The sequence below is a fragment of the Thermobia domestica genome, chromosome 5, assembly GCF_964235325.1.
Source record: "Thermobia domestica chromosome 5, izTheDome1.hap1.1, whole genome shotgun sequence".
Lineage (NCBI taxonomy): Eukaryota > Metazoa > Arthropoda > Insecta > Zygentoma > Lepismatidae > Thermobia > Thermobia domestica.
The window spans coordinates 37,062,961-37,090,806 of record NC_137458.1 but is presented as its reverse complement, the minus strand read 5'-3'; the positions used below and the strand labels follow the sequence as shown (position 1 = coordinate 37,090,806).

General features: G+C 37.1%; 1 protein-coding gene and 1 non-coding gene across 3 annotated transcripts; both read left to right on the top strand.

Annotated features, from left to right (window-relative positions):
- On the top strand, window positions 1-27,328 carry LOC145685866 (thiol S-methyltransferase TMT1A-like). Of its 2 annotated transcripts, none has more exons than XM_081758525.1 (5): window positions 1-158; window positions 8,223-8,327; window positions 12,310-12,470; window positions 22,055-22,308; window positions 26,911-27,328. In XM_081758525.1, the coding sequence occupies exons 2-5, from the start codon at window positions 8,224-8,226 to the stop codon at window positions 27,163-27,165; spliced, it is 774 nt and encodes a 257-aa protein (XP_081614651.1). In that variant the 5' UTR covers window positions 1-158; window position 8,223; the 3' UTR covers window positions 27,166-27,328. The 2 variants fall into 2 exon arrangements, with proteins under 2 accessions (XP_081614651.1, XP_081614652.1); XM_081758526.1 differs by having other exon boundaries at window positions 40-91.
- On the top strand, window positions 12,968-13,039 carry TRNAR-CCG (transfer RNA arginine (anticodon CCG)). Its single transcript has one exon. It is a non-coding gene; the product is annotated as a tRNA-Arg (tRNA).
- Window positions 27,329-27,846: the final 518 nt, after the last annotated feature.

Sequence of the window (27,846 nt, the reverse complement as noted above, 5' to 3'; positions counted from 1 at the left end):
GACAGCGACTCAACGAGTTCGACCATTGGCAACACTGCAAGAATTGTGTAAATTGTGTAAACACAAGGAAATGGAAATGGAAAGTGAAATGGTAATTGACAGGGCTAGTGTAGTTTGTCATTGCTGGTGAGAAGTATCACCGTATATTATAGCAACAGGTAAATCTAGCTGAGCGTATGATATAAAAATATCGATTTTCAAATCATTAAGATCAGATCATCTAATGTCAACTTTATTTTGCTGATTAGCCTTGCACTCAAACGCGTAGATTAATATATTTCCAGTATTTTAATTTTTGTTTCGGTAACTACACAATAATATGGTGAATATCTATGCGTCTCAACCATAAATTAAGAGTAGGTTACCAATAGAGGATCGAATGGGAGCAGATTCAGAATAGGATCACCAATAAATAATTATTACATGTCTATTTTTTTTTCGGAAAATCTACTCGTAGTCAGTGCTTATCATAATTTGTAGGAAGAGTTACCATTTTAGTACAAGATTAAAAACGTTAATTACATAATTGTCAACAAACGAAAGTTTTTCTTTCTTTTTCTTTTAAGAATAGGAATTAACCGTGTTTTTACGTTAAATCATAGCAAAGCAGAGCAAAAGTTGTTACAGGGTCGCCATTTGAGGGCAGGAAATCATTTTCCACAGCTGAATTTGAAGTATATATACAGGGTGGAAGGTAACTACCGAAGAAATTCGGAAGATGGTTCTTTACATGAAGTACAAGAAAAAAGTTCTTTTCGACATGAGTCGAATAACGCCTCTTTTCAGAGTTATAAACCACTGAAAATTAGAAAAATCACGTTTCAAAACGCCCTGGCTTGAAAACTATAGAATCTATCGCAAGTGGTTCAAGGAATTACTCAGGGATTTGTATACCTACACTCTATCTCAATATCCATCTATTACCATCAGTGGCGTATTTACGATTTTGTTTCGGGAGGGGCTTTGCTTACTTTCGGGGGGGGCTTTGCCTGGAAATGTGAGAATTCTGCAAGATATTTCATTTACTTTACTATACTAAGTAAGATTTCGGGGGGGCTTAAGCCCGGAAGCCACCCCCCTAAATACGCCACTGATTACCATCATCCGGTACCGGCGAAACGAATGCTTCATTAGTAGAGTATTTCCATACCTCAACTTCCTTTATACAGTTCGTTCTCCGGGACCGGAGTATGATAAAACATGGATTTTTTATTTGATTTTAGTTTAGCGTCCTTCTCAGTAGTGAGACTATGTGAGATGTAAACCTATAGCTTTATGTGGGAATTGAACGACATGAGCTCCCGCCTGGATCGCAACTCACCGGGGTCCAATGGCACGTACCCTAACCGCTTAGCCAAGAGGGAGCTCAGATGGATATTTAAATAGAGCACATACAAGTTCCTGTGTAATTCGCTGAATCGCTTGCAATAAATCCTATAGTTTTGAAACGTGATAACGTGATTTTTCGAATTATCGGAGGTTGAGGTATTTTTCGAACGTGTTTATTAGATTTTTCTTCTTCCATTTAGCATTTATATCGTAACACCTTCCTCTCAGCTTTTCAATAGGACAATAATGATTTATGAATAGTTTCGGTTAGATTAGATTAAGTAAAGTTGGTTTAACCCACAAAAACCCAAACATAGTTCAAGTAAGAATTTTTGAACAAAATTTTCATGGTTCACTAAGTGAGTGCCTTAGATAACAGAAATGTCCCCCTCCCCCCAAAAAAAAGTTTTCGAATGAATTGGAAACCCAATGTGACACTTGTGACACAGCGAGAAACAAACGTAATAACCTTAATTTAGTACATTACTACTTTACCAGTAATTACTACTTTACCAGAGTAATTATTGATGCTTCTAGATACAGGATAAATAAATAATTAGGAATTTAAATACTTACTTATCATAAGAATAAATAAAATATATCCGGAAGCTGAAAGCTGCTCTAGAGCTCTCTAAGCCACATGCACGTACTGACCGGAAAAGGTGAATGCTAAAATCTGAAGAAAAGGAACGAAACAAAGCTTGCTACAAAGGTTTATGTGTGACTTGTAAAGTACAATGAGTGTTTGTGTAAAAAGTTTGAAACTAACTTTATAAGGTGAACAGGAAATCAATGTGACACCTGTGATACGCTGGGGATTTGTGGGTTACGTGAGGTTAGCTTTGGTTTCATTCACTTACCTTAACATTGGTTTGGTGCGGCAGGGTTATCAGAAATTAATCCTTTAATTCATATAAGGAATCATCTTCCGAAGTTTTCGGTGGAGTTATCTTCCACCTAGTATATGCTCTTATCAATATTACACTAATATACTGTTGAAAAATGTAAAATTTCACTTACATCAGATTCGTGTCCGTTGATCTAGTGACAGCTCACGCACCTTTGGTACACGGGATCCTGGTCGATTCCGACGGGAGACGTTTTAGTGTATTACAGTGGTTCGGGTTCCACTTTAAATTGTAATTCTTTATGCTGAACAGAGGACACTATACTTCAAAAAACGAACAAATAAATCTACTTACGACAGTGAAGATCCACTCCCGAACTAAACTTAAAACGACGCTTTGGGGCTGGACCTGAAATTAATGCCATGGTGTATTTTGCAAACTGTCATTTTGTGACGTTTAGCATTACACCAAATCTTGAGGTAATTCATTCAATTAATCGATTCCTAAAGAACTGATTCTTTGGAGCGGTTTATTAAATGTACCTAGGAATCAGTTTCTCAATAATCGAATCGGTTAGAAATTATATTGGACCATGCCAACAGTGTTATATTGATTGTATAATCCTAAATTAAATCTTCAAATATGCATGGTTCAATATAATATAGAAGCATCGTTTCTAATACTAACAACCCTGCTTTAAATGGTTCTAGAGAACTTACGTATGAATTTTGAAGCCTGAAATCCTTTTCTTTTATGTTTTATGCAAAAATATAAGCATCAGGGAATAACATGGAACGGACTTACCAAGGAAAGAGCGGTACGGCCTACCGCTCACTGGCGACAAAACAGTTGCGCAACTATCTCGTCGCTGTCGCCTGCAGTCAGCAACTTCAAGGAGACAAAACAGTTTTGTTGCCATACCCTCGCTCACTGGCGACGGCAACAGAAAAGTTGCCGAGCATTTGATATCACAATTTACATAATCGGCAACCGGAACAGTTCACATAATCGCTGGTTTCGGACATTAAAAAAAATATACCGCCCATTCCAATGGTTAAATAAATAAATTTAAATAAACTTTCGAAGGTAGCGTCAACAGGGGCGTTATTTGAGGGGGACTTCACTTGAGGGGGGCAAGAGCACCACCGACATAAGACTTTCACGTTTTGTACTAGTATATTAGTAGACAATTGATTAAAGTATATGTATTCCTCAAACTCTTGGGGAGCAAATGCACCTCCTGCCCCCACTAAATGACGTCCCTGAACGTCAATGAGTGACAAAAATAACAGCATTGTGTAAGCTAATACGAACGGGGACGATTATTCGAATCAAAAGATAACAAGAATAACGAAAATATAAAACGACTAGAAATAACTAACAGAACGAAACTAACAAAAGCGGCAATCCGACAACACTGTACAGTAACTGTACTATCAATGTTCTACGTAGGGCTATAGCCATAAAATAAAAATTGGCTTTCTTCGTTCTTCCCGCGTATTCTTCACGTTTTAAAATCGGCCATTTTTATACAGTACAGTTTTTTTTCTTTTTTATATTTGAAATGGAAAGAAACTTGAAAATGATAATTTTATCTGTATTTTTTTCTAATTGTGGGAAACTAATGAAGGTAGTAGTGTGTAGTATGACAGCGATATGTGATTATCGAAAAATGTGCCTATTTGTGTTGTTTTTTTCTTAACTGGAAGGGTCATTCTAGTTTCTTATAACAGTGAAACACACTTCCTTTCATAATTTCTTCTTTATATATATTTCTTCTTTAACGCTGAGCGTTTCTCTATATCCTCAATTAATTTGTCATAGTCTTTATCACTAAAGACATGGTAGTCACTAATCAAAGAATGTATTAGTTTCCATTGCGAACACTTTTTTTCACGCGCTACACATGGAACGAACTGTTACGTGAAAAAACTTGTAGAAAACATTTATTTTTTACCTTTCTATTTGGAGGTACCTCGGCAACTTTTCTGTCGCCGTCGCCTCAGTGAGCGGACTCCCATAAGACTCAATGCATTTTTAGATGTTGCGCAACTGTTCCGTCGCCGAGCTGTTGCCCTGCTGTCGCCCTGCTTGGCGACACCTCGGCAACTTTTCTGTCGCTGTCGCCTCAGTGAGCGGACTCCCATAAGACTCAATGCATTTAGCCAGAGCAACAAGATAGTTGCCCGACAAAATGTTGCCAGTGAGCGGTAGGCCTACTGGAACATACTTTGTCAAATTCAGCGATCACACGTCAAATGGTGGGTGATACAAGTTGTAATATGGCTGAGTCGATTTGCGCGCTCTTTTGTTCTTTAGTGGAAAGTTGTCAGTTCGTGTTAGTATTTTTGTTGTTATACCAATGCTGTGCGAACGATCACTTATCTTCCACTTTAAAAAAAAAAAAAAAAAAAACTACGTTGCAGCTTCTGTCACCACGATTTGATGTCGATCATTAAATTTGAGAAAGTATGTTCCAGCGTCGCTCTTCCTTGGTAAGTCCGTTCCATTTTACTACTTATTTTAGTTTTTATCCTCCGTGACCAAGACTCCAGGAGAGAGTTGAAAAGTTTGAAAATAGAAAGAAAGAATATTCAGGAATTACTGAAAACTGTAAGAAGAATGATAATACTCCTGAGCGTGGCTTTAAATTGTCTGAATGATATACATTAATTTTGTGTTTTCTTTGTTGATGTTGATTGTATTGTTCCATCTGCGATCCATGTTGCTGCTATTTAAATTAAGTTTAAATTCTTTAGTCCTGATAAAATAGGATTCCAAAATAGTTTCTGTACTATTGGAACATGGATATAAAATCATGGTGCGTTCAATGTTATGTCCTGTATCTTGCACATGTTTCGAGAAGCTGGAAGTGGGGACTTCTTCCGTAGCGTTCCTTATATGTTCTTTTAACCGTGGTTGAAATGTTTCTCTTTGTCATACCAATATAGGATTCATTGCACTCACACAAAATATTGTAGATCCCTGGAGAAGTGAATTTAGCTTTGAAATACTTTTTGTATGTTGATAAGGAAGTCAAAAATAGTATCTGAATTTACCGAGAAATAATTTCCAAAGAAATGCCTGGTCGGAGGGATAAGGAAACCCGTTTTTTTTGTCAGTTTTTCTGTAGTTTCTTTGCTTTTGGTGATATTTTCATGCTGAACTTTTCCATGTTTCTGGCATATGTATGTCAGAGCCATTTTTCTGCTCTAAATCAGACAGTATTTTGTTGTGTTCTATGTCTTTTGTGGAATACCTGAAAATCTTTAGAAAGTTTCTTTTCTTTTCTTTCGTTCTTTCTTTCGTTCTTTTTTCCTTTTCTTTTTTTCTTTCTTCAAATATCCACTTTGATGAGGTGCATTAATCAGTAATCTGATGTGTGGGATGACTTTCTTACTAGTTTTGATGAAATGTTTGAAACTGGTGAGGTTGTCAGAAATTAAAGATGTTAGCCACCTAGCCAATTTGTAGGTAGGAGAATTTCTGCCTAAGATTATCATTCGTAAAGGAATGTTTGCTTTGCAAATTTTTGGAAGTCCAAAAATGAACGGTGATGATGAGGGCGTCTGCTTTAAGGAATTTAGCTGTGGTCTGGTCTTATAATCTAAAATTCTTCGAGGGTGGTGTTTACTTTCCTAATGACCTCGTTGGGCGAATTTTTAACTTTGGAAAAGAATGTATTGTTGATTTAGGATAGTAGTTTATCTTTGTAATCGTTTTTATCTATGATAGTGAATTCATTAACTTCTTCGGAATTAATGACCAGAGGATTTTGTTCAAGTGTGATGTATGTTTCCGAGAGTTTTTGAGACTTAAAAGCCTAGTACAAATTGACATTTGCTCAAGAAATTATCTTTTTCTGTGGAGTCCTCTGTGAAATTGGCTGGCCTCCTTTTCGGTGGAAGATATGAATTTCAATATTAAAAGTTTATAATTATGCAAACTAAATTTTAAAACCTATATTGAAAATTTCATTAAATTCCTGTGAAACTCGGTGTTTGGTCAGGGTTTAAAATTGTTTCTGGGTCTTTGGATCTGTGGTACATAGCTGGTTAGAAATGCTTTCATGACATACTATAATTTTAACCGGTGTTCTTTGCATCTGGAATGAGTTTGAACGTTTATCACCTGTAGAATTTTCGCTTTCTCCTGTTGTATGGTTGTTTCTTCAGCCATAAACCCTCGGTATTTTTCTTTGAGTCAGTCTCATCTAATCTTTTGAATTGAAAAGTCACTTCTCTTCTATAGTACCTATAAATAGATAGTAAGTAGTGCCGTTCATATCTATTTATCAATTTATATTGATTTATTTTAGATCTGTTTCGATACATTTGCGAGGAGTAAAGCTTGCGTTTTGTTTACTTGTTGATTGTGTTTTGTCTCGTGATGCAACTTTAAAATTCTGGTCTATTCTGAAAGTAATATCGTACCCATTACACAGGTTTTTATCCGAGTCATTCTAACAAGAAAGAATCAATCTGTGAATACATATCGAAAACGAACCGTTTAGAGCCTAAAGTATATGGGAATTTTTGGTTTTCTTACTTACTTTAATTCACTGGATAAATTAGTAATATAATATTTGCAAATTGTAGGTATAGTATACGTAGTGAATAACTTAGAGATAAAATGACCTTGCCTTGTACGTTGGGAGCAAATACTTCTCCATACTTTTTTGATACATAAAATGACCTTTCCTTTGTATCCGGGAAGCAAAAACTTCTCTATACAGTTTTAATGTACAGTGACGTCTTTTTCAATTCTTCAATTGCGCTGCTATAACTTGAAGAAATACAACTCCACCTTCTTCTTCTCCTTTCCTCAACTATAGGTTAGTGGGCAACATGCAAATTTTAAAACTTTTCTCTCTGCTGGGAGATCTGTTTTATACTTTGATAAGGTCTCTTCTTCCCAACTGCATCTAGATATTCTATCCTTGGTCTTCCTCTTCCTGGTTTTCCTTCTGCCTTTCCCTCTATCAACACGGTGATCCAATCGGAGTGCCGAATAAGATAGTCAAGCACGCTGTTTCTTCTTTTTCCTATTATCTTCATGACTTGTCGCCCTTCATTAGCTTCCTTTAGTAGGTCTTCATTCCTTTTCCTTTCGGTCCATGATATGCGCAGCACTCTGCGCTAACACTATATTTCAGATGCTTCTAGCTTGGATATTTCAGCTTTTCTCAATGTCCACGTCTCTGATCCGTAAAACACCACGCTCCATAACAGAGTCTTAATAAATCGTTTTCGAACGTCTCATTTCTTGATGTTAGTAGTCCTCTTTTCTATTGAATGCTTAAACTTACATCTTTGTCACTTTTTCCGTCCGAGGATATTAGAGTTCCTAAATAGGGGAACGTCTTAACGTCTTCTATTTTCTCTCCATCTAGCCATAGGTTTGCCCCTTCCTGTCCTGCTCTTGTGCACTTTATCACTTTGGTTTTCTTCTTAATTATCCTTTTTTCTTTTTTTTTTTTCAGTTGGTCGTTCAAGTTTAAAAGTGTTTCCTGTAGGTCCATTTTGTTTACCGCTGTCAGTGCTATGTCATCAGCAAATCTTATTATGCTGAAAACCGGGCCATTTGCTGTTACTCCTTTCTCGTTAATCAGAGAGTTCTTTCATAGCCTCTTCTATATAGACGTTGAACAGGAGAGATGAAAGTCCACATCCTTGCTTTACTCCTTTACTTATTCTTGCTTCCTTCTGATCCCTTCCTATAACAGCTGCCTGGTTCCTGTAAAGTTCGTGTATTATTCTTCTGTCTCTGTAATCCACCTTTAGATTCTTCAACGCTATCTCCACCTCATGACGTATTTTTTCAAGAGGGGACGTTTAACAATTTGTGGAAGTGAGGACTTTCGTATTTTTTATTTATTTATTTTTTAAAGGAAGGAACCCACTTACATATTATCTAGTGTAGTACAAAATACACTTTTTTTTATCTCTAATTTAATAATAAAATAATAAACATGCTTTTCTTCCGATTTTCTAATTTCGACATTCAGGACTTATTATTGTATTTTTCTTTTATTTCTTCTTTCAGAATGAGCGAGATAGACGTGATTTTGCAGAGCTACTTAGTTCCTTTATTTATGTCATTTCTAGTCCTTTTGTTCATGAAGAAATATGGAAAGTCTATAATATCCAGGTAAAGAAAAAGCAAATCTTTCACTGCTATTGTTACTTTCCCTGTTGGCGCACAATTTTAGAACATTAGTAACTGCGCGGGGCATTGTGAATTCCATAAGGGTATTGTTTGTTTAAACTGACTTATCAATATACGTGTAGTATAGAGTTTATTTAAGTGAAAAATAGGAATTTATTGGAGATAACGGGTAATTCATGAATCTTGTCTGGAGGGATGTGTTTTACTATAGATTAAAAATAATATTATACACGGCGATAAACGTGTTTCAGCGAACCACGTCAGTGTAGATTGAAAACAAAAATTTATGCTACTGAACTCGTCACATTATGAAGTTGTCTCCAACTCATAGATAGTGGAAAACTATATGGAGATGAAGTGTATAAATCCTTGGAATCTTTCTCATTTTATAAACAGGTGAAATCGGTGAATTCACGATTCCTTGAATCAAATTAAAATGACCATGTGATTAAAATTACTTTAGTATAAAAGGTATTCACTTACCAAGTTATTACATAAACCACTACGAAACATCCAACATGTAGTTTGTGCGTATTGATAGCGATGAATAAAAGGGGAGTAATAAGCTTTTCTTCTAAGGTAAAAGATTGCGTTTCAATGTTTAATAATAATAATAATAATAATAATAATAATAATAATAATAATAATAATAATAATAATAATAATAATAAACGCTAATTTGTAGTTCAAATAAAACAGTGAAGTAACTGATGAAGTTACTGTTTTTATCTGTAAACTGATGAAGACGAAGGAGCTTTGTTGAAACTGTTGTTGTCAGTAGTATTATAGGATGCGTATAGATGAACTTTTAGCTATACTTCGCTATATTTTACAATGCTTCGTGCTAGCATTAAATAAGGTAACATTTTGATGTAGCGATTGGAGAAAGAATAAGGAAGATATCCAAGATAAAACTGATGGATCTTTAGACATCGTATTTGTTAAGAGAGTTGAATAGATTTTACAAAATTTCTTTTGTAATTATTGTAGCTACTGTAACTGTTAGTCATATGTTACACACAAATTTGAAGATTCATAATGAAATACTAGTGTTTCTCAAACATTTTTTGTGATATATATATATATATATATATATATATATATATATATATATATATATATATTAGTCCTCAATTTTCGACTTCGAGTTTTTTTTTAGCTTCTCCCTCTAAAACGGTTCCATATCAGACCAAAGTGACTCATGAAAAAAATCAGCTTAATAAAACTATATTAAATGCTGCCCCAAGTGACGTTAAGTTGAAAATAACGTCACATAGTGTTTGTAGTGAAAACCTATCCCAAAATGATATGTTATATGAACCCCTTCGTATTAAAAATTCTGGATCTAAATCCAAGATGACGAACTTTATTCATGATGACCGCCATGATGGTACTACACAATAATAGATGTGGATCCACCTCCATTACTCTTTTCTAAGATATGGTGTCACACCCTCTAGCCATTCCAAACTTACAAGAAACCTTTACCTCATATTATACGGTGTAATATGTATAATATGTCCGCACATTCTTTCTCTTGGATTTCTGAAATTGACTATGTTTTCTGCTCTTTGTTTCTACCTTCTCTATGATTTTTAACATTACTGTTAATTAATGATCAGCAATCTCCGTGTCGAGACCTCTCACATAATCTCATAATTCATATCTTGAAAGATGAAAGACCCGGGTTCGATTCCCGGCGGGAGCCCATGTGGTTCTGATTCCACGTTAATTAGTAGGTCAATGACTCATATAGCCTCGCTGGTAAAAGGGACGCTAAACTGAAATCAAATAAAATCATCTCTTCAAAGGGATTGATTGATCGAACTTTAGCGCTCCTGTTCAGCACTAAGACTATATGACATGGACCATACTGCTTAAAGTGGGATGTGCCAAACCAGTTCTCAAATTTTTTATCGAAGTCAAACACCTCCACGGAGATTCGAACCTGGGATCATGCGTGTAGAAAGCACGCTCGTTAACCACTTCTCATTAAAAGACATTCTTGAATTACACTGGAATTAGTGTGATTACGTCCTATATAACCTCGCTGTTGCAGAAGAGCGTCAAGCATTATCAATCAGATGTCTCCATATGCTTTGTTAATAGTTTTGTATGTATGTGATCTTCAGGATAACGATTTAAGTACCTTGCGTTATGGTTTTCGTCCTTCGTGTGATTCTTCTCTGAAAATCTTGACAAGAACCACATATATCGTACGAATTCAACTGATCTGGGTGAAACTTGGCTTGGAGAAGACCTTAACCTGCTATAAGCTTATGAAATATGGTGTGAAGACCTCTTGCTATCCTCTCTTCTTCCATACATATATTAATCACAGTCTTTTCTAGGGTCAAACCCTTTGGTTCCTAAGTTCTATATATAAAATAAAAATTAATTGAAGGCCTATTTTTTACGACTGTGCGTAAACTTACTAGCCATTATTATGGTTTCATTTCTTATAGAAGAGGACTAGTATATAATTGATATAAGATAGTTTCATGATTCAGAAGTAAGTTTGACTGACATAACCGAACATCACAATTACAAGCTGCTTTGTGAAATCAAAATTCCTTATGAACTCTAGGCGTAGATTTTAGTTTAAGCAAATGTCTTTGTTTTTTTGTCAAAGGAAATTTCCCATCGAAATATTTGCATAACATCAGGGGCATCATTTTACCGACATTTGGCTTTTTAGCTGCAGAATGAGTATTTCTTTTTGAGATTCCTGTGTTAGCATAGTAACGTCTTTTGATTTTAGAGCTTCAACTGTGATTTTCAAATAACTCTCGCACCATTAATGACAAGGTGTAGATCTGGAAATTGCGGGCTTTTCTGAACCCATCATTTCCAATGGCATATCAGTGTTGCTTGTCAATAAAAGGCAGTTTGAGTGAATGAAGTAAAATATTTTAAGTGTTTTAAGTAATGCCCAAAGGTATTCTCCTAGGAGCAACTGTACTTGGGGAAATGTGAATGTGAAGTGTTCATTGACTTGGTTTATATTTTGTGGTTACACAGTGAATGCTTATCGATATTCGTCTTTTTATTTATAATATTTTCTTGTGTTACTGTTTCGGACAAACTATGTACGTGAATTCTTTCTAGAGATTAAACGTTAATACCTTAGACAATGTTATAATTTCTATGCATTTAACATTGCGTTACTAGATATGTAAGCTCTTGGCATAAGGTTTTTAAGTTCTTGTAATTATATCACTTAGTAGGTAGAATACTGGCTTAATAATATTTATACTATTATTATTCATTTATTGTCATGTATATTCTAGCTACACAATCACAAGCTACTTGAAGGACCGTAAACAGAGAGTTGTTCTTTCAGGGGCGACTTCTAACCCCCAACCCGTGATCTCAGGGGTGCCTCAGGGGAGTGTACTTGGGCCTCTGCTGTTTGTCCTGTATATGGATGATCTCTACACGCACTTATCAGCTCAACCTAGTGGCCTTCTGCTTTTTGCTGACGATTGTAAATTATACAGAGAAATATCGTGTCTCCATGTCACAATTGCTCTACGTGTCCCTTCCCACATCACCTGGAATACCCACCTATTCCATCTTGCCCGTCCTAGGTTGGCTATTATACAGAGGTCTCTTTTTTATAGAATACCAAACTGTTATAATCAAGTAACAACTAATATGGACATTTTTTCGAGCTACCCAGTGTTTGAAAGAGCAATTAAATGAGTTTTGACGGAATACTTTTACTTTTACACTCTTTTTTCTATGTTGTTGTTATTGTTGACTTGTTTTTTTCTTTCTTTTGTTAGCATGTCGCTGTGTAAAATGGCAAAGTTATGTTGTATCTGGGAATTTGTTCAATAAATAAATATCTTTCAAATGACATTATTTCGGTCCCGGTAAAGCACATTATATGTTCATGTTCTATTACCTAAGTTAGATGAGTAATTTTTATGACATAATATGATACTTCTTTATTTTTCAGAATTTATACGTTTATAGTCAGAAGACATGAAAAATTATATAGTGACATCACTATAGACATAAAAAGAAATCTTTTTGAACCATTATACGATATCGTATCTTCAGACTGGAAGTTACGAAATGAAGGACATATACGTCTTCTTGACGTTGGACGTAATAATTGTAAGTAATATTATGGACCTTTCATTTCAAATCATAAATAGAATTTTGTGTAAACATGTTTTACATGTTGCAAAGTGTAAGCTTCATACTTATATTAGCCCTCCTCACAGATCTAGTGGATAGAGCGTATGCTTCTTTTGAACGGGGTCTTAGGTTCGATTTCTGGTGGGAGAGCATCAAACGGATTACAGTGGTTCAGATCTCACTTTAAACTATAGCCTCGCTGCTCACATGGAATGTAAATACAAATTAATGAAGTAAATCAAACTATCGTTTAAGTTCCTTTTACTGCGCGAGATGCGTATTTTTTATGGAGAAAAAATAAAATGAAAATCTTTGTTTTACGTCCCACATTTATGCCGGCTAGGCAAAAGGAGACAATGATGATGAGAAATGAATGAAATGGAGGAATGAAGAAAGTGGGAGAAAACGGGAGAACCCCGAGAAAACCCATGCACACGGTGTTTGTCCACCACAAAACTCACTTGGCGCGAGGGGGCGCGATGGCTCAGTGGTAGAGCGTTCACCTCCGATGCTTGGGGTCCCTGGTTCGATCCCAGCTCGCGCCGGGTGGACTTTGTGGTGGACAAACACCGTGCTCGTGGGTTTTCTCGGGGTTATCCCGTTTCCTCCCACTTTCTTCATTTCACTCATCTCTTATTATCACCGTCTCCTTTAGCCTAACCGGCATAACCGTGGGACGTAAAACTTAAAGATTTCATTTTTTTCATTTGGCGCGATCTGGGATCAAACCAAGGACTCCATGCACCAAAGTGTCATGCAGAATTCTAATTACGTGAGCTCTGACTGGGAATAAAATATGGATCTCCCACATCAAACACAAGAACACCAAATATGTAGAAACGAGGGATTACAATATCATCATCATCATAGGTATTCTGCCGTTATTGGCAGGTCACTTGCCGCAGCTGAGAAGCTTCCATTCTCCACGGTCCCCCGCAAACCTCTTCGTCTTCGCGTATGATCTTTCTGTGTTTATATCATCCATTAATTGTAGTCTCCTTCGCCCCCTCCCTCTCTTTCCCGCCACTATACCCTCTAGGACGTCTCTCATGACACAATTTCTTCTTAGGCAATGTCCCAACCAGTTTCTCTTCCTCTTCTTAACAATATCTAGAAGTGTTCTTTTCTCCCCCACCATTTCTAACACACTTTCATTCGTTTTCCGCTCGACTCGACTAATTCTTTCCATTCTTCTCCACACCCACATATCGAAGGCTTCCAGTCGATTTTCGTCACTTTTACGTAATGTCCATGTTTCCGCCCAATACAGTACAACACTCCACACGAAGCATTTTATGAGTCTTTTTCTCAACTCTTTATTCAAGGTCCCACAAAACAGACTTTTCTTCCTCCTAAAGGCTTCTTTCGCCATTCCTATCCTTGCTTTTATTTCACGTTCGCACTTCATGTCATTACTAAGAATACTACCTAGATATCGAAAACTATTCACTTGTACTATTTTCTTCCCTCCTACTTTTATATTTGACACAGACCCCTTACAAAAAGAAATGTATAAATATGAGATTCGATATCACTGTTATATGTGGGAACCTGTATTCTTCTCACATCACATTCTGTATAGGTGTGAATCCAATGAAAGTCAAAGAGGAAACAAATTGCGACTAGACTAGGAACCGAACGCAGTGCTCTAACCACTACACTACTCAGTCTGCATCTTTACCAGCCACACATTATTACTCTTGAGGTCTATGCTCAGCCATTTAAACCTTACTGGTTGTATCAAAGCTTCTGTTATACTTGGACAAACTTTTGTCGACTTTAATACACACTTATAATGATTCAATAGGATACAATATGGCAAATAGGTGGAAACAACCAATTTTTCCTCACATCCTATTCTCTATAGGTACAAATTCAATGCAGAGCACTGGCCTCAACATTGACAATGCGTGGCTGGCTAGACGGGGGATTGGGTAGCGTTGTGGTTAGCACACCAACATGTGGACTGGAGACCCATGATCAATTCCGGATTCAGAGGACTATTTATTAGTTTAAATTTTATTGTATGTCGTTACTATAATTTTAGGTTTCGTGCTTCGTTATATAAACTATTGTTGTAAAGATCACGTTAAAGTTTAGTACGTTGTGTTTTGTTCAAGAAATATGCTAGTAAACGTAAATGGTACCTATAAGGAGTAGACCAAATAAATGTATTCGTAGATTTAGCACTGGATTTTGAGATCATTTCTTAGGTCGTTTTGTCTCGATTTCAGAAATCATTGTAAAAAACAATCTAAAGATAATTGTCATATCACACAAAACTAACCAGTTTATCTATTTTTATTTATCTTACTCTTTCCTTAATCTCCCAGATTTTAAATTATGCATTTTCGCTCATCTTTGCGTTAAGTATCGCGCTTGCTGTTCTACGTACAGATTTCCCTATAGTTTCACTTTCTGCCCGCATTTTCTCGTTTCTCTCGAACTTTACGTCGACATTGTCTTGTAGCTACTCGTATTATTTGTTTTAAAATACTCAAAATGGCAGATACAAGTTTTTTTTTTTTTTTTTTTTTTTTTTTTTTTTTTTTTTTTTTTATAAATACATTTCGACGACTAGTGGTTCAAGGCTTGAAAGCTATAAAGGTAACCAAGGAAGTTCTGTCGCCTTTTGTGGAGGACTGTGTTCAGTTGGCCCTCACATCGTACGTTGAATGCGAAGAAAGATAAGGCGAAGGTCAGTTGTTGGTGTGGGTATATCCAACATACTACCTCGTTGTGACAGTTCAGTTACAAGGTGAACTTGCGTAAGGACAGAGTGAACATGGGACCTCCACAGAGCGTCATAAGGGCATGTATGCTGTATGAGTTCAAACTGGGGTCACACACTGCTGCAGCGGAGCGGAAGATATGCCAGGCCTTTGGTGAGGGTGTCGTGACTACGCGGACAGTGCAGCGGCGGTTTAACAAGGTAAAGGGTGGTGACGAAACACTCGAAGACGTATCAACTGCCGGAAGACCAACTCATGTACAAAATGAAGATCTTCAGGCAGCAATTGAGGCGAACGGTGGCCAGACATGTGAGGAACTAGGACTACAATTCAGTGTGAGTGGAGAAACCATTCGGCAGCACATCCATCAACTTGAGAAGTACTATAAGTTGAGTCGATGAGCCCCACATGATTTGACTCAGGGCCAGAAGGTAACGCGAGCAGACACCTGTGTTTCTTTGCTGTCATGTCTGAGGAAGGAGCCATTTCTGGATAGGGTGTTGACATGTGATGAGAAGTGGGCCCTGTACGAAGCTCCACGGCACCATCATTATTGGTTAGGATCCCATGAATTGGTTCCAAAACAGCCGAAACGAGCACTGCATCAGAAGAAGAACCTCCTGTGTGTTTGGTGGACTTCTCGCAGCATCGTGCATTGGGAACTGCTACTAGCTGGTCAGAACATCAATGCAACTGTGTACTGTCAGCAGTTGAGCCGTGTTCAAGAAAAACTCAAAACTCTAAAGTCAGCACTTCTGAATAGCAAAGGAGTCCTCCTGTTACAGGACAACGCTAAGCCCCATGTAGCTAGGATGACCCGAGACACCATTCTGCGCCTTGGATGATAAACACTATTGGATCCGTCATACTCCCGGGACATTGCACCGTCCGGTAGTCACCTATTCCATTCCTTGGACAATCACCGTAGATGACGCCAGTTCAAATCCCTAATAGAGGTGCAAAATGCACTTGATACTTTCTTCGCTTCACGGCCCACCAAGTTCAACCGTGATGCAATCCATGGCCTTCCAGAACGTTGGCAAAAGTCGTCGATGCTGATGGGGACTATTTTTGATCGCCCAGGTACGGGTGAAAAAGCGACAGAACTTTCTTGGTTACCTTTATACTTCTTGTATTGTATGTATAAAGAAAGAAAAAGGTTGACGCATTGTCTCAGAAGGAACTCGACTGTGAAGGCCCTTATAGAAGTACGGTGAAAAGAAAAAGAAAGAAAGAAAAAGAAACTTCGAAAGAGGCTACATTTGATGAAAGGTGTTAAAACGGATAAGTGCTACATCAAGACGATGAGTCAGTGGTAGAGCGCTTACTCTCTTGTATGAGAATCCTTAGTTCAATCCCAGGTCAATGAGTTTTCGGTGGACAACATAGTGATTTTTTAGTTCTTCTACATTTTCATTCCATCAATTCCTTATATAATCATTCACTTTCATTAATGATTCGTCTCCTCAAACCTACAGGACATCATTGTAGGGCGTAAAACTGAAAAATTGTATTGAAAAACGAAGTTAGCTTAGTATCATAGTTTACCGAAGCTTTTCAGTTTGCGAGAAATGACTGTTAGTGGTGAGTGTTACATACTTTGCACGACTTGAACAGAATATAACATAGTAACACATAAAGAGTAAAAAAGTAAATGACTGGAGCGAGCCTCGAACCCGCGATCTCCGGCACACCATGCTGATGTGCTAACCACTACACCACCCAGTCCACTTCCCAGGACAGCCACACACATTCCTACTTCTGAAGCCGGTGCTTTGCACTCAGACTACATGGCTTGTACCATAGCTTAGTGACCAAGCACACCAGCTAGGCTGTGGTACAAGTCATGTGATCTGAGTGGAGTGCACCGACTTCAGAAGTAAGAGAGTGTGTGGCTGTTCTGGGAAGCGGACTGGGTGGCGTAGTGGTTAAAACATCGGGATGGTATGCCGGAGATACCGGATTCCAGTCCCGGTCTACTCTTTCACATTTTGTGTGTTATTGAATTCACAGCAACAGAGAATCAGGTGTGTAGAAATAAGTTTAAATCGATTGTTTCCTTCTTTCATTAATATATATAGAATATACATAGTGTTTGATTTATTTCTGGTTGTAAGTACAGATGCCTTTATACCTATGGATTATTTTATCTTGATATGTCTCCTCTTACTTCAAGTTCTTTGAAATGAATATCATTAGAGAATAGAGAGAAAAGACGATAAAGTTGCAAATAAAATTTTAGAAATGCATTAAGTGTAAGTGTTATTTTAGGACAGTGAAATATTATTAATGTAACGATTTACTTACCTCTTTCATTTGGCTTGAATGCGTTTGCTATATATTTTCAACAGCTTGCTCTGATGTCATTCTCAGTCCAGTTTCAACATGATATAACGCCATTGTCATTTCACGTTATACTGAGAATAATTATCTTTTAACAAAACAGTAAAAATCAAGGCACCAGTTTATTTATTTATTTATTTATTTATTTCATAAGAACAACACAACAGGCTTAATGCTCAGTTATAGTGTCGTATACATAATTATTTAACATACACTATTATACATAAATTATATACATACACAAATATACGTCATCTAATTATACATAAGTTATTGCCTAACAATTCTTTTGAACTTTTTCTCTGACATACTAAACACATCTACTACATGAACTCTAATCATTTCATTATATGAAGCACACATTCTCCACAGAGGAGACTTACGTAATATGTTAGTTCTTGCTTTTCTACAATAGAATGTTCTAGTGTTTGCTTTTCTAGTCTTACCTGTTGGGACACGTAATAATATTTCTGAAACTAATTCTGAACAATCAATTTTACCGTTTAATAATTTATGTAAGAATAAGAAATCAAAAACCCATCTCCTTTTTCCTAATGTTTGAAAATTAAAATTCGTTACTAAGTCTTCATAGGGGACATACTTTGGGTAGAAACTGGTTTTCTTGTATGCAAGCATTTTTAAGAATTTAAATTGTATATTTTCTATTGCATCAATGTATTTAGTGACATTTGGTGTTCAAACAGTACATCAGTATTCTAATTTTGACCTCACATACGAAAAATATAACCTTAAAAATGTTGTTTCTTTGTAGAAATCCTGTCCTATCCTATAAATTAAACCTAGTTTTCTATATGCACTACTCGTTATCGCGTCAATGTGTTGAGCAAAGGTTTATTTGCTATCAAATATAACTTCTAGATCTTTGATATTTTTTGGGGTAGACAAGGAAGTGCCACTTACTGTACACGTAAAGTTAATTGTATTTTCTTTCCTCGTGAAAGATACAGATTTACATTTGGAAACATTCAGGGCTAATTTATTCTTATCACACCACATTTGAACTCTCTCTCTAGATCCTGTTGAAGTTTCACGCAGTCATCAATTGAACTTACTTTGGAGTATAATTTGAGATCGTCGGCAAAAAGAAGAACTTGAGAAGTTTTAATACATAGAGGAATACCATTAATAACAAGAAGAAACTACAGGGGACCTAGATTAGATCTTTGAGGTACTCCTGATAGAGTGTTAAACATTTTAGTAACAAATCCTTTGTATGAAACATATTGTTTTCGGTTATACAAGTATGACACAAGATACTCCATTGCTTCTTTAACTTGCTTGTCACCTCTTCAGGTTCTTGCAAATAAATAAAAACTAAAATAAATAAATAAAAAGTTTTATACGCGAGTTTGTGGGAGACAACATTATGTCCATGAGTTTTTCGGAGATCTCCCGTTTCCTCCCACATTCTCATTCCACCACTTTAATCATCCGTCTCCTTGACCTTTACCTTGAAATGTAAAGCTAGAAATTTCATTTGATGACAAAACAATTGACAATTTCAAATCACCCGTCTTATGATTAACAAGCTATGTTGCCAAGTCTTTAGTATTGGTAGATTCTGAACACATTGGGCCATCTTCTTTATGGTGCCTCAGATCCTAGACAGGAAGTTGAGATGTCTATTAGACTAACCATAACTGAGAAGCAAATATTTGAATGAAGCTATTAATGGGATTTCCTCGACCTGGAAACTCTGGGAAACCGGGAAAAGTCAGAGTTCAGCTTACTCGTAAAACGCCCAGGAAAAGTCAGGGAATTTCACGAAAACCTAAAAAAAAAAAAAAAAAAAAAAACACTTAAAAGTCAGGGAATTCTAAATTCAGATTTCTACTTAGAACATTTTTTTTTCATACCGGGCTATTTGGTAGGGAATATGCTATAAAATAAATTAGTTTGTTTTATATACTAATGAAAGGAGGAAACAACCGTTTTTTACACGCCAGATTCTCTATAAGTGCGAATTCTATAACATAGAAAGAGTGAAAAAGTGATTGACAGGACCAGGACTCGAACCCGGAAACTCCGGCGCACTGTGTCGATGCGTTAACCACTACGCCACCCAGTCTGCTTCCCAGAACAGCCTCTCACTCTCGAGGTCGGTGCTCTCATTTCGGACTACGTGGAATGTAACTTTACAGCTTGTAGTTTTTTAGAAAACTTCTTAACCTACACATACATGCGTAGTAGATGAAGAACTCCCTGGAGGGGGAAAATGTAGTTGCTGTTTTACATTATATACAGACATACAAATTTATAAATCATGACCGGGAAAAGTCAGGGAATTCGTGCACGCCAAATAAGTGGGAACTCTAAATTAATGTCACAGTTTCAATTCTAGTTGAGATTACCCTCATCCAAATTTAACGTTGAAGTTTAGTCCTAATGTAATAAGACTCAAAAATGTTTCCTTCAATTTGTGATGCAGTTTATTTGAATGATTTTGACTTCCTTAGTATTGTATTTAGATGTGCCTTCGTGTTTTGATAAGATAGAAATGCCAGTGTTAACCTTCTAAATTTGACAACGGTTTAGACTTGGTAATATTTATTCGTATGCAATCACAAGATGGCTGATTTTAAATGTGTAATATTTTATATATTGTTTCAAATTGTAAAAAATGTTTTGTACTACGCCTAACATTTATTTTGAGTTCCTTTGCGAGCAATTGGAGAGGTGATCAGCACATTCAAATTGTGATTGGATTTTTAGTTTTTTGTTAAAATGAGAACTAATCCGAATATAACATGTGAATTCTTGACACTGGGAGTTCCTTCGTGGCTTAGCGGTTAGTGTACACGCCTTTGGCGTGGGAGACCCGGATTCAATTTCCGGCGAGAGCTCATGTGGTTCGGATACCACGTTAATCAGTAGGTCCACGTCTCATATAGCCTCGCTGCTGAACGGGACGTTAAACTCCAAAGTAACTCAACTTTTGACACCGGTGTTTATCATTTTGAAGTTTGGCTGAAAATAACAAAGAAGAGTCTGTTGAAATTACACGAGGGCTGACAATAAAGTAATGAGAATTGTTGGGAAAAACAAGTTTACGTACATTTTTAACCAACTCCAATATGACCACCTTCAAAGTACTCCCCTTGTGCCTGCACACACTTATTCCATCGGCGTTACCATTGTTGGTAGCATCTCTGGAAGTCATCTTTTGGGATACCTGCCAAAGCCCTGTTACAGCTGTTTGAATGTCTGTTTCTGCTTCAAAATGGTATCCTTTAAGAACTGCTTTCACCCTGGAAACAGAAAAGAATCACACGGGGTGATGTCCGGTGAATAAGGAGGGTGTGGTAGCACTGTAACGGATTTTGATGCCAAATACTGCCGAACAGACAACGCAGTGTGGGCTGGTGATTATCATGATGCAGGATCCAGGTGTCAGCAATCTCTGGACGAGCACGACGGACGCGTTTTCGAAGTCTTTCTATGTAGAAATGTTGATTTACTGTCTGCCCTGAAGGTATCCACTCTTTATGGACAATTCCCCTGGAGTAAAAAAAAAAGCACACAAGCATGCATTTCACTTTGGACTTCGACATGCGGGCTTTCTTTGGTCGTGGTGAATCTTTCGAACACCATTGCGCATTTTGACGTTTCGTTTCGGAGTCATATTGAAAACACTAACTTCCATCACCAGTGATAATTCTGTTCAGTAAATCCGGGTTAGATCCCACTTTGTCTAACAAATCAGCCTCCACAGTTCTCCGGTTATCTTTTTGCTACTGTGTGAGATTTTTGGAACTAGTTTGGCACACATTTTTCGCATTCCCAAATTTTCAGTTAATATCAGACGCGCTGTTTCCCGATTCATGTTTAGTTCATTCGCAACCATTTTCAGGGTTAATCGTCTACCCGCTCGCACAAGTTCTCTTCCTTTCGTGTTGTTGTGGGTCTCCCACTGCGGTGTTCATCTTCGATTTTTGTTCTGCCTTCCGCAAACATTTTGTGCCAACGATATACCTGTGCGATTGATACCACTTCATTTCCAAAGGCCTGCTGAAGCTTCCGGTACGTTACCGCGGCAGTCTCACCAAGTTTCACACAGAATGAGATTGCGTAGCGCTGCTCAGTATTACGTGCTTCCATTGTTGTGACGGGGGTCCAACATACGACCACACTCTTCAACCTCGAACTTCACAATGAATTATATTTCGTGAGTGCCACATGCTGTGCTAGTGGAGCAGGCCCAAGGTCACATGCTGGCGGCAGTTTCAGACTGCAGGGTCGCCAGCATAAGCTAAAAAATATTCTCATTACTTTATTGTCGGACCTCGTACTAAGCAAACCATTCAGGGCACATGAAAGAGGTGGGCAAATTGTTTCATTTTAAGAAGATGTTCCAAGCATAATTTTTATTAATTTAGTAATATAGTTATTTTAAAATTATATTTGGGAAGTAGTTAGATAAATTATTTCTATGTGTTAAAACTTATAAATTATTTTACATTCTAGACTCAAACTTGAGATTTTATCCAAGGAATAGCCATGTTTATATCATTAATTGCAATAGAAATTTTGAGGGACAGAGATTAAAAGACTTTTACAAGAATACGCCTGTGTTAGTAAAGAAAATTTACTTCCAATCTGCGGAGAATATAAAGAACATTCCATCTAATAGCATGGATGCAGTGGTAGTTTCTTCTGTACTGTGTACAGTCTCTGACGTAGATCGAGTACTTCGAGAAGTTAAAAGAGTATTGGCGCCGGTAAGTTATGTTCTTCATTCTTTCATATTGCTCTAAATTTTTCTGTAGATGAGATATTTCTTTAATCTTTCCACTTACATTGTCGTACAGAAATAATACTGTTTCTGCGAGGCTTATTTTTTAACTAGGCGCTCACGTTGACAACACTATATGCTTGGCGTGTTGCGCATGTGCGTTGGCTACCAACATACCTTGCACGTAAACAGGTGCCGTTTGTACGTTATGAAACGCTTTTTGTGATTATGGTGGACAAGGGAAGTGGCAGGTGATTGAAAATCCCGCCGAGTGTGAGATACAATCAGTGATTAAGTTTAGTTCGCGAAAAATGTAAAATGGCAGATATCTATTGCCAGTTATGTGAGATGTATGGTGAGAATGATGTGTGTTTGCAAAGTGGTCGGTGGGTAACCAAAATGCTCACAGAGGGCTACAAGCTGCCGCTGCCACACAGTTGCTCATTGACTCATTTGCCTGAGAACGGATGGCCCAACCTCCGTACAGTCCGGATCTCGCCCCTAGCGAGTTTTACCTATTCTTCTACCTCAAGGTATTTCTCCCTGGGAAGCGATTCAAGAAGGCCGATTAAGCTAGAGAGAACGTGAAGAATTGATTATGTGACCTGGCGGCAGATTTTTTTGATGAGGGTCTAGAAGAGCTCATCAATCGCTACGACAAGGGTCTCAACAGCTATGGAAATTACGTTGAGATGTAACTGAGTAGTATGAACAAGCACATATGTAATTAATATTTTTCTTTGCATATTTTCGTTTTATTTGAAAACAGCTTCTAATTAAAAATAAGACTCGTATATTGTGAAGATTGAAGGTGAAAACCGAATATCATATATAAGTCACAGTCGGAAGATTCTCTTCTGAGTGGATGTCTGAGAAAGCGATTTAATTATTTCATTTTTTACACAGTGCGGTAATAAAGTTCCCAATTAAATTGCTACGCAAGATAGTGGTCATTACAGGAACGATAGCAGCGCCGCGAGCGCACGAGTGACTGGAGCAAGTTTCAACAGGCTTCTGCCAGTAGTTGAGCTGCACGTTGCTCAGTAGCTCGGTCGTGTTTCCATCATGGAACAGACGGCTGCAATGAAGTTTTGTGTGAAATTTGGAAAATCAGCGACGGAAATCCATAGCTTGCTATAGAATACTTACGGACATAAAGCATTGTCTAGAACAAGCATATTTAAAGGATACAAACGTTTTTCTGAGTGCAGAGAGTCTTTGGAGGGCAACGAGATGACAGGACGTCCAAGCACACGAATGGATTACAAAACTGTAGAACCTTCTTGCTGATAATTGTCTAAGCCTCCAGAAAAGCAGTAGTATATTTAACATCAATGAGAACATGAGGCGATTTAAGAAAGGGAAGCTGTCTCCCCGTTTTGTACCACAAAGTTGAATGGAAGAGGCAGTAAATGTCAATATCCAAAGACGACTTCATGACAGCCAGATTTCCTCAAAACCATTTTCAACTGGGGATGAAATATGGAGTTTCAAATAGATCCTCGTACCAAATGATGGTAGTCGGAATGGTCAGTCGGGAAAATCGAGACAACCAAAGTTAGCATGCAGAAGTTACGAGTACTTTTTGCATTTTTTCATGGCAAGGGCCTCATTTACTATGAATTTGTTCCAGAAGGCCAGATTCACAGTGGCAGGCCATAAAGTCAGTTCTCCAGCGAATGACTCTTGTCAGGGCATAATTAAATCAGCTGAGGTAGTTGGAATATTTACCCCGACAGCTGTAACATCCTCAGGCAGTTTTTGGCCAAACAATACTGACTATCACTATATTCGACTGTCCACTGTACTCGCCAGATTTATCTCCTGCGAACTACTTTCTGTACGCAAGTTAAGATTCCACCTCAAAGGCAGTATGTTTGAGGACGTGGAGATTATTAAGACTGCCTGCTGAGGAAACTGAAGTGCATACTCAAAAATATAACTTCTTCAACAGCATCCAGATGCTGTTCCATTAATTAAAGTGAATTAAGAGAGGGGATATATATAACCCGGAAATAGTAAGCACACGCATACACTAAAGAAAGAGTATGCTATAAGCTCTTTCGCCAACTGCTTCTTCAAATAGGGGAAGAAATAGGTCGAAAAGAGTTTCAAAAATAAAAGTATAAGTTAACAAAAATAATAGAATTATGAAAACTATGAAATAATAATAAATGAATTTCGTTTCACAGTGTGAAACGACGATAGACTTCCAAACTATGCAAATGCAATACTCAATTTGTAGTAAATCTATAGCTGCTGGTTGCGATAGAGGAATGGGATCAAATATAGAACCTGTTCTCGGACGCTGAATTCATATCAAAAAGACATTGCATGCTACATCTTACTTGTTTTGTTGTATGGAGATTAATATTGAGACCAAGTGCTAATTGATGCCTATCACTTCTGGAATAGGGAAATAAAATCAGAGTGAAACATATTCTTACGGACTGATTCCATATCAAAGAAACTACTTATCGCTATCTATTTCTATTTCGTTTATTATGTGATCAGCATTGTAACCGAAAAGTTATAGATTTTCTCTACTTCCGCTTTGAACGGATACATAAATGACGAGGCAAAAACTTATTTTTGAAACTTTGAATCTGTATCAAAAAAACAGCTTTTCGATATCTCACTGCTTTTGATTTACAGAAATAAGTATTTAAACCGAGAGTACTGGTAATTTCCAACCATTTCCGGTTGTGGTAGAATGTTGCGGACGGCGACAGTATGTTTTCTTAAGACGCTGCATCGATTGCTAAAACAGTTTGTTGCTATCTATTCCCGTTTTTGTTCTTTGGCGATCAACGTTATAACTGGAAACGGTTAAATTCCACCATTTCCGGTTTGAATAGAAGGTTAAAAGAGGAGTTCCAGTCTGTTCTTGAGACGGTAAATATATAGCATAAAAGCGCTTCTTGATATCTCTTACCATTTTTGTTGTAAGGAAATCAATACTGACTCGTATCAATATTTCAACCTCTTCTGGCTTTAGTAGAGTGGTTTCTGTTCTAAGGCGATTAACATCGAGACCGGAAATGGTTGATATCTACCACTGATAGTTTGAATAGAGGGTTCATGGATATTGACGGTATGTTTTTGCTACGACTAAATTGCTTGCTGATAAGGTTGAAGATGTAGCCATAGTTGGAGAATGCTGTCGAGAGGATCCTTAGTATTTGTTGGAGGAGAAAGTGATGGAATAGATAATAGTTCCTTATGTGGTAAGGTAGCCGTGTGTCAAATGCCATTGAAGTCTGATTTACCGTAATTCTCTCTCAAAAAAGGGGAAAAAAAGTTTGTGGTCACACGACAGCATTATTTTTAGGGGATTGCAGCGTTCACTCTGTCCTTGTCAACTTTGACAATTTAGGTACCTTCTCCATTTCCTCAGCTGAACCTATTAGGCTTATGCTAGTTTCTCGAAATAGGAATGGTCAATAAATAATGTCTGCTCGCTACTTGTTGGCGGGACTTTGGAAAACCTTGAACCCAGCACCATTTGATTGCTAACTTGGAACACTAAGCACTATCATACATGGCTGGTACAAAAAAAAAAAAAAAACTTAATAGTCGACTCAGTTTAGTTTGTCAGCTTAACAATAGCTGCATTTGGATAAATTATTATTTGATCGAGTTTCATAGTAAACAGGTGCTTTACTTATACAGCTTGTTACAAAAATGTATCACAATATTTTAGAAACAGTTTCCTTACATCAAAATAAGAAAAAAAGTTCATATGGACCTGTGTTCAAAAGTGGATAGTTTCGGAGTTATGGGGTGGCGAAAAGGTAAAACAAGTAAACTTTAAAAGTTCATAGCTGCACTACTATGGGACCTATCGTAGTCGGGTCAAGACACCACTGAGGAACTGGCATGTGAACTATCCAAATATCCATGCTTAAAAATGCTCCAGTAATTACACACCAATTTTTAGAGAGATAGGTGGAAAGTGATTAAGTACTCCCACACAGCGTCTCTAAAAATGACTGCAAGTACCGGAGGTTCTGAAAGATGGATATTTAGGTAGTTCACATACTAGTTCCTCAGTGATGTCTTGACCCGACTACGATCGGTCCTATAGTATTGGAACTATGGACCTTTAAAGTTCATTTTTTCACATTTTCGGCACCCTATAACAACGGAACTATGCACTTTTGGCCACAGGTTCATATGAACCTTTTTCTTATTTTGACGTGAGGATTTTACTCCCAAAATACTGTGACAAATTTTTGTAACACTGTATTTGTATTATGTATAATTAAGCGGTTCGGGCGAACATAATGGTAAGCGCCGCTTCCGGTGAAATTGAGTTATATTAGGTGGTATTGGTTGAGATTGAACCATAGAACAGTATGTAGATAGTTTGATTTTGGAATGTATCTGCAGATAGCAGCAAAAGTTTGTTTGGTATGCGTTATTACATTGGATTGCATGGGAATGTTGAACCCAATTTACTCAAAATTTAGAAAATGTGACATAGCATGTTGTTTCCCCGAGCCGCTCAATTGCAGGATCCGCAAATATGTGACCAAATTTACAGCCTTTACTGGATTACTAAAATGTACCTTCTTCACTGTTTCAGGGTGGAAAATGTTTCTTCCTGGAGCACGTCCACGCCAGAAAGGACTCCCGTCTAAAAAATATTCAGAGTCTATTGACTGTAGCAGGTATTTGGCCTTCTTTATGGGGTGGCTGTCACCTGAATAGAAATATCGATGACTATTTTGATAAAGCAGGATTCTCAGAAGTTGTTCAAAAGAGGATAGACATTGATATAAGGAACATCTTTGTGTTCAAATTAATCCAAACGCATGTTATGGGTGTTGCCACTAAGTAGTACGTTTTGGGTGGTACTATTCTTTGTTTAATTCCTATGAGCGAGACTGAAAAGGGAAAATTGCAATATTAATATAGATATGGATTTATATTTTTGTATGGTTTATACAGTCATTCGAAAAAAAATATAATAAATATTTTCAGAACTTTTTTCTTGGAGAATATATCTTTTTATTATTTCAGACTTGCATATGTATGTCTTTTAACGATTTCCTATTTCCTTACCTTTATTTCTTTTTTCAAGTTTTAACTTTTTTTTTAAAAAAATTGTTTCTTCTCCGTGCTTTTAAAGAGAGAGACTGTATTTCTCCTTGCTTTTATACACAATGGACGAAAAAACAATGTGACTACAGTCAAAACTTAATTTTAAAAACTTCCTAGTTTAAAAACTGTGTTGCTTAGTGAAAGCAATTTTCGCGAAATATACAGATCGTTCCATTCCTGATTTGTAACAGAAACTCCAATTTCTTTTATCATTTTATTATCAGTATTTTAATCTGGCTGTGATCAATCACCCATCCCTTCGGTTTCCTTCAGTCGGGATGTGGACAGCACTTCTATCTTTCCAAATTTCTTCCCAGTGTTTTTTTTTTTTTTTTTCCTAACTCTTTTCGTATTGACTTCCCTACTACTACCACCTTATCGACCCATTTTTTCTAGGTCTTCCTTTCGTTCGTGTGTC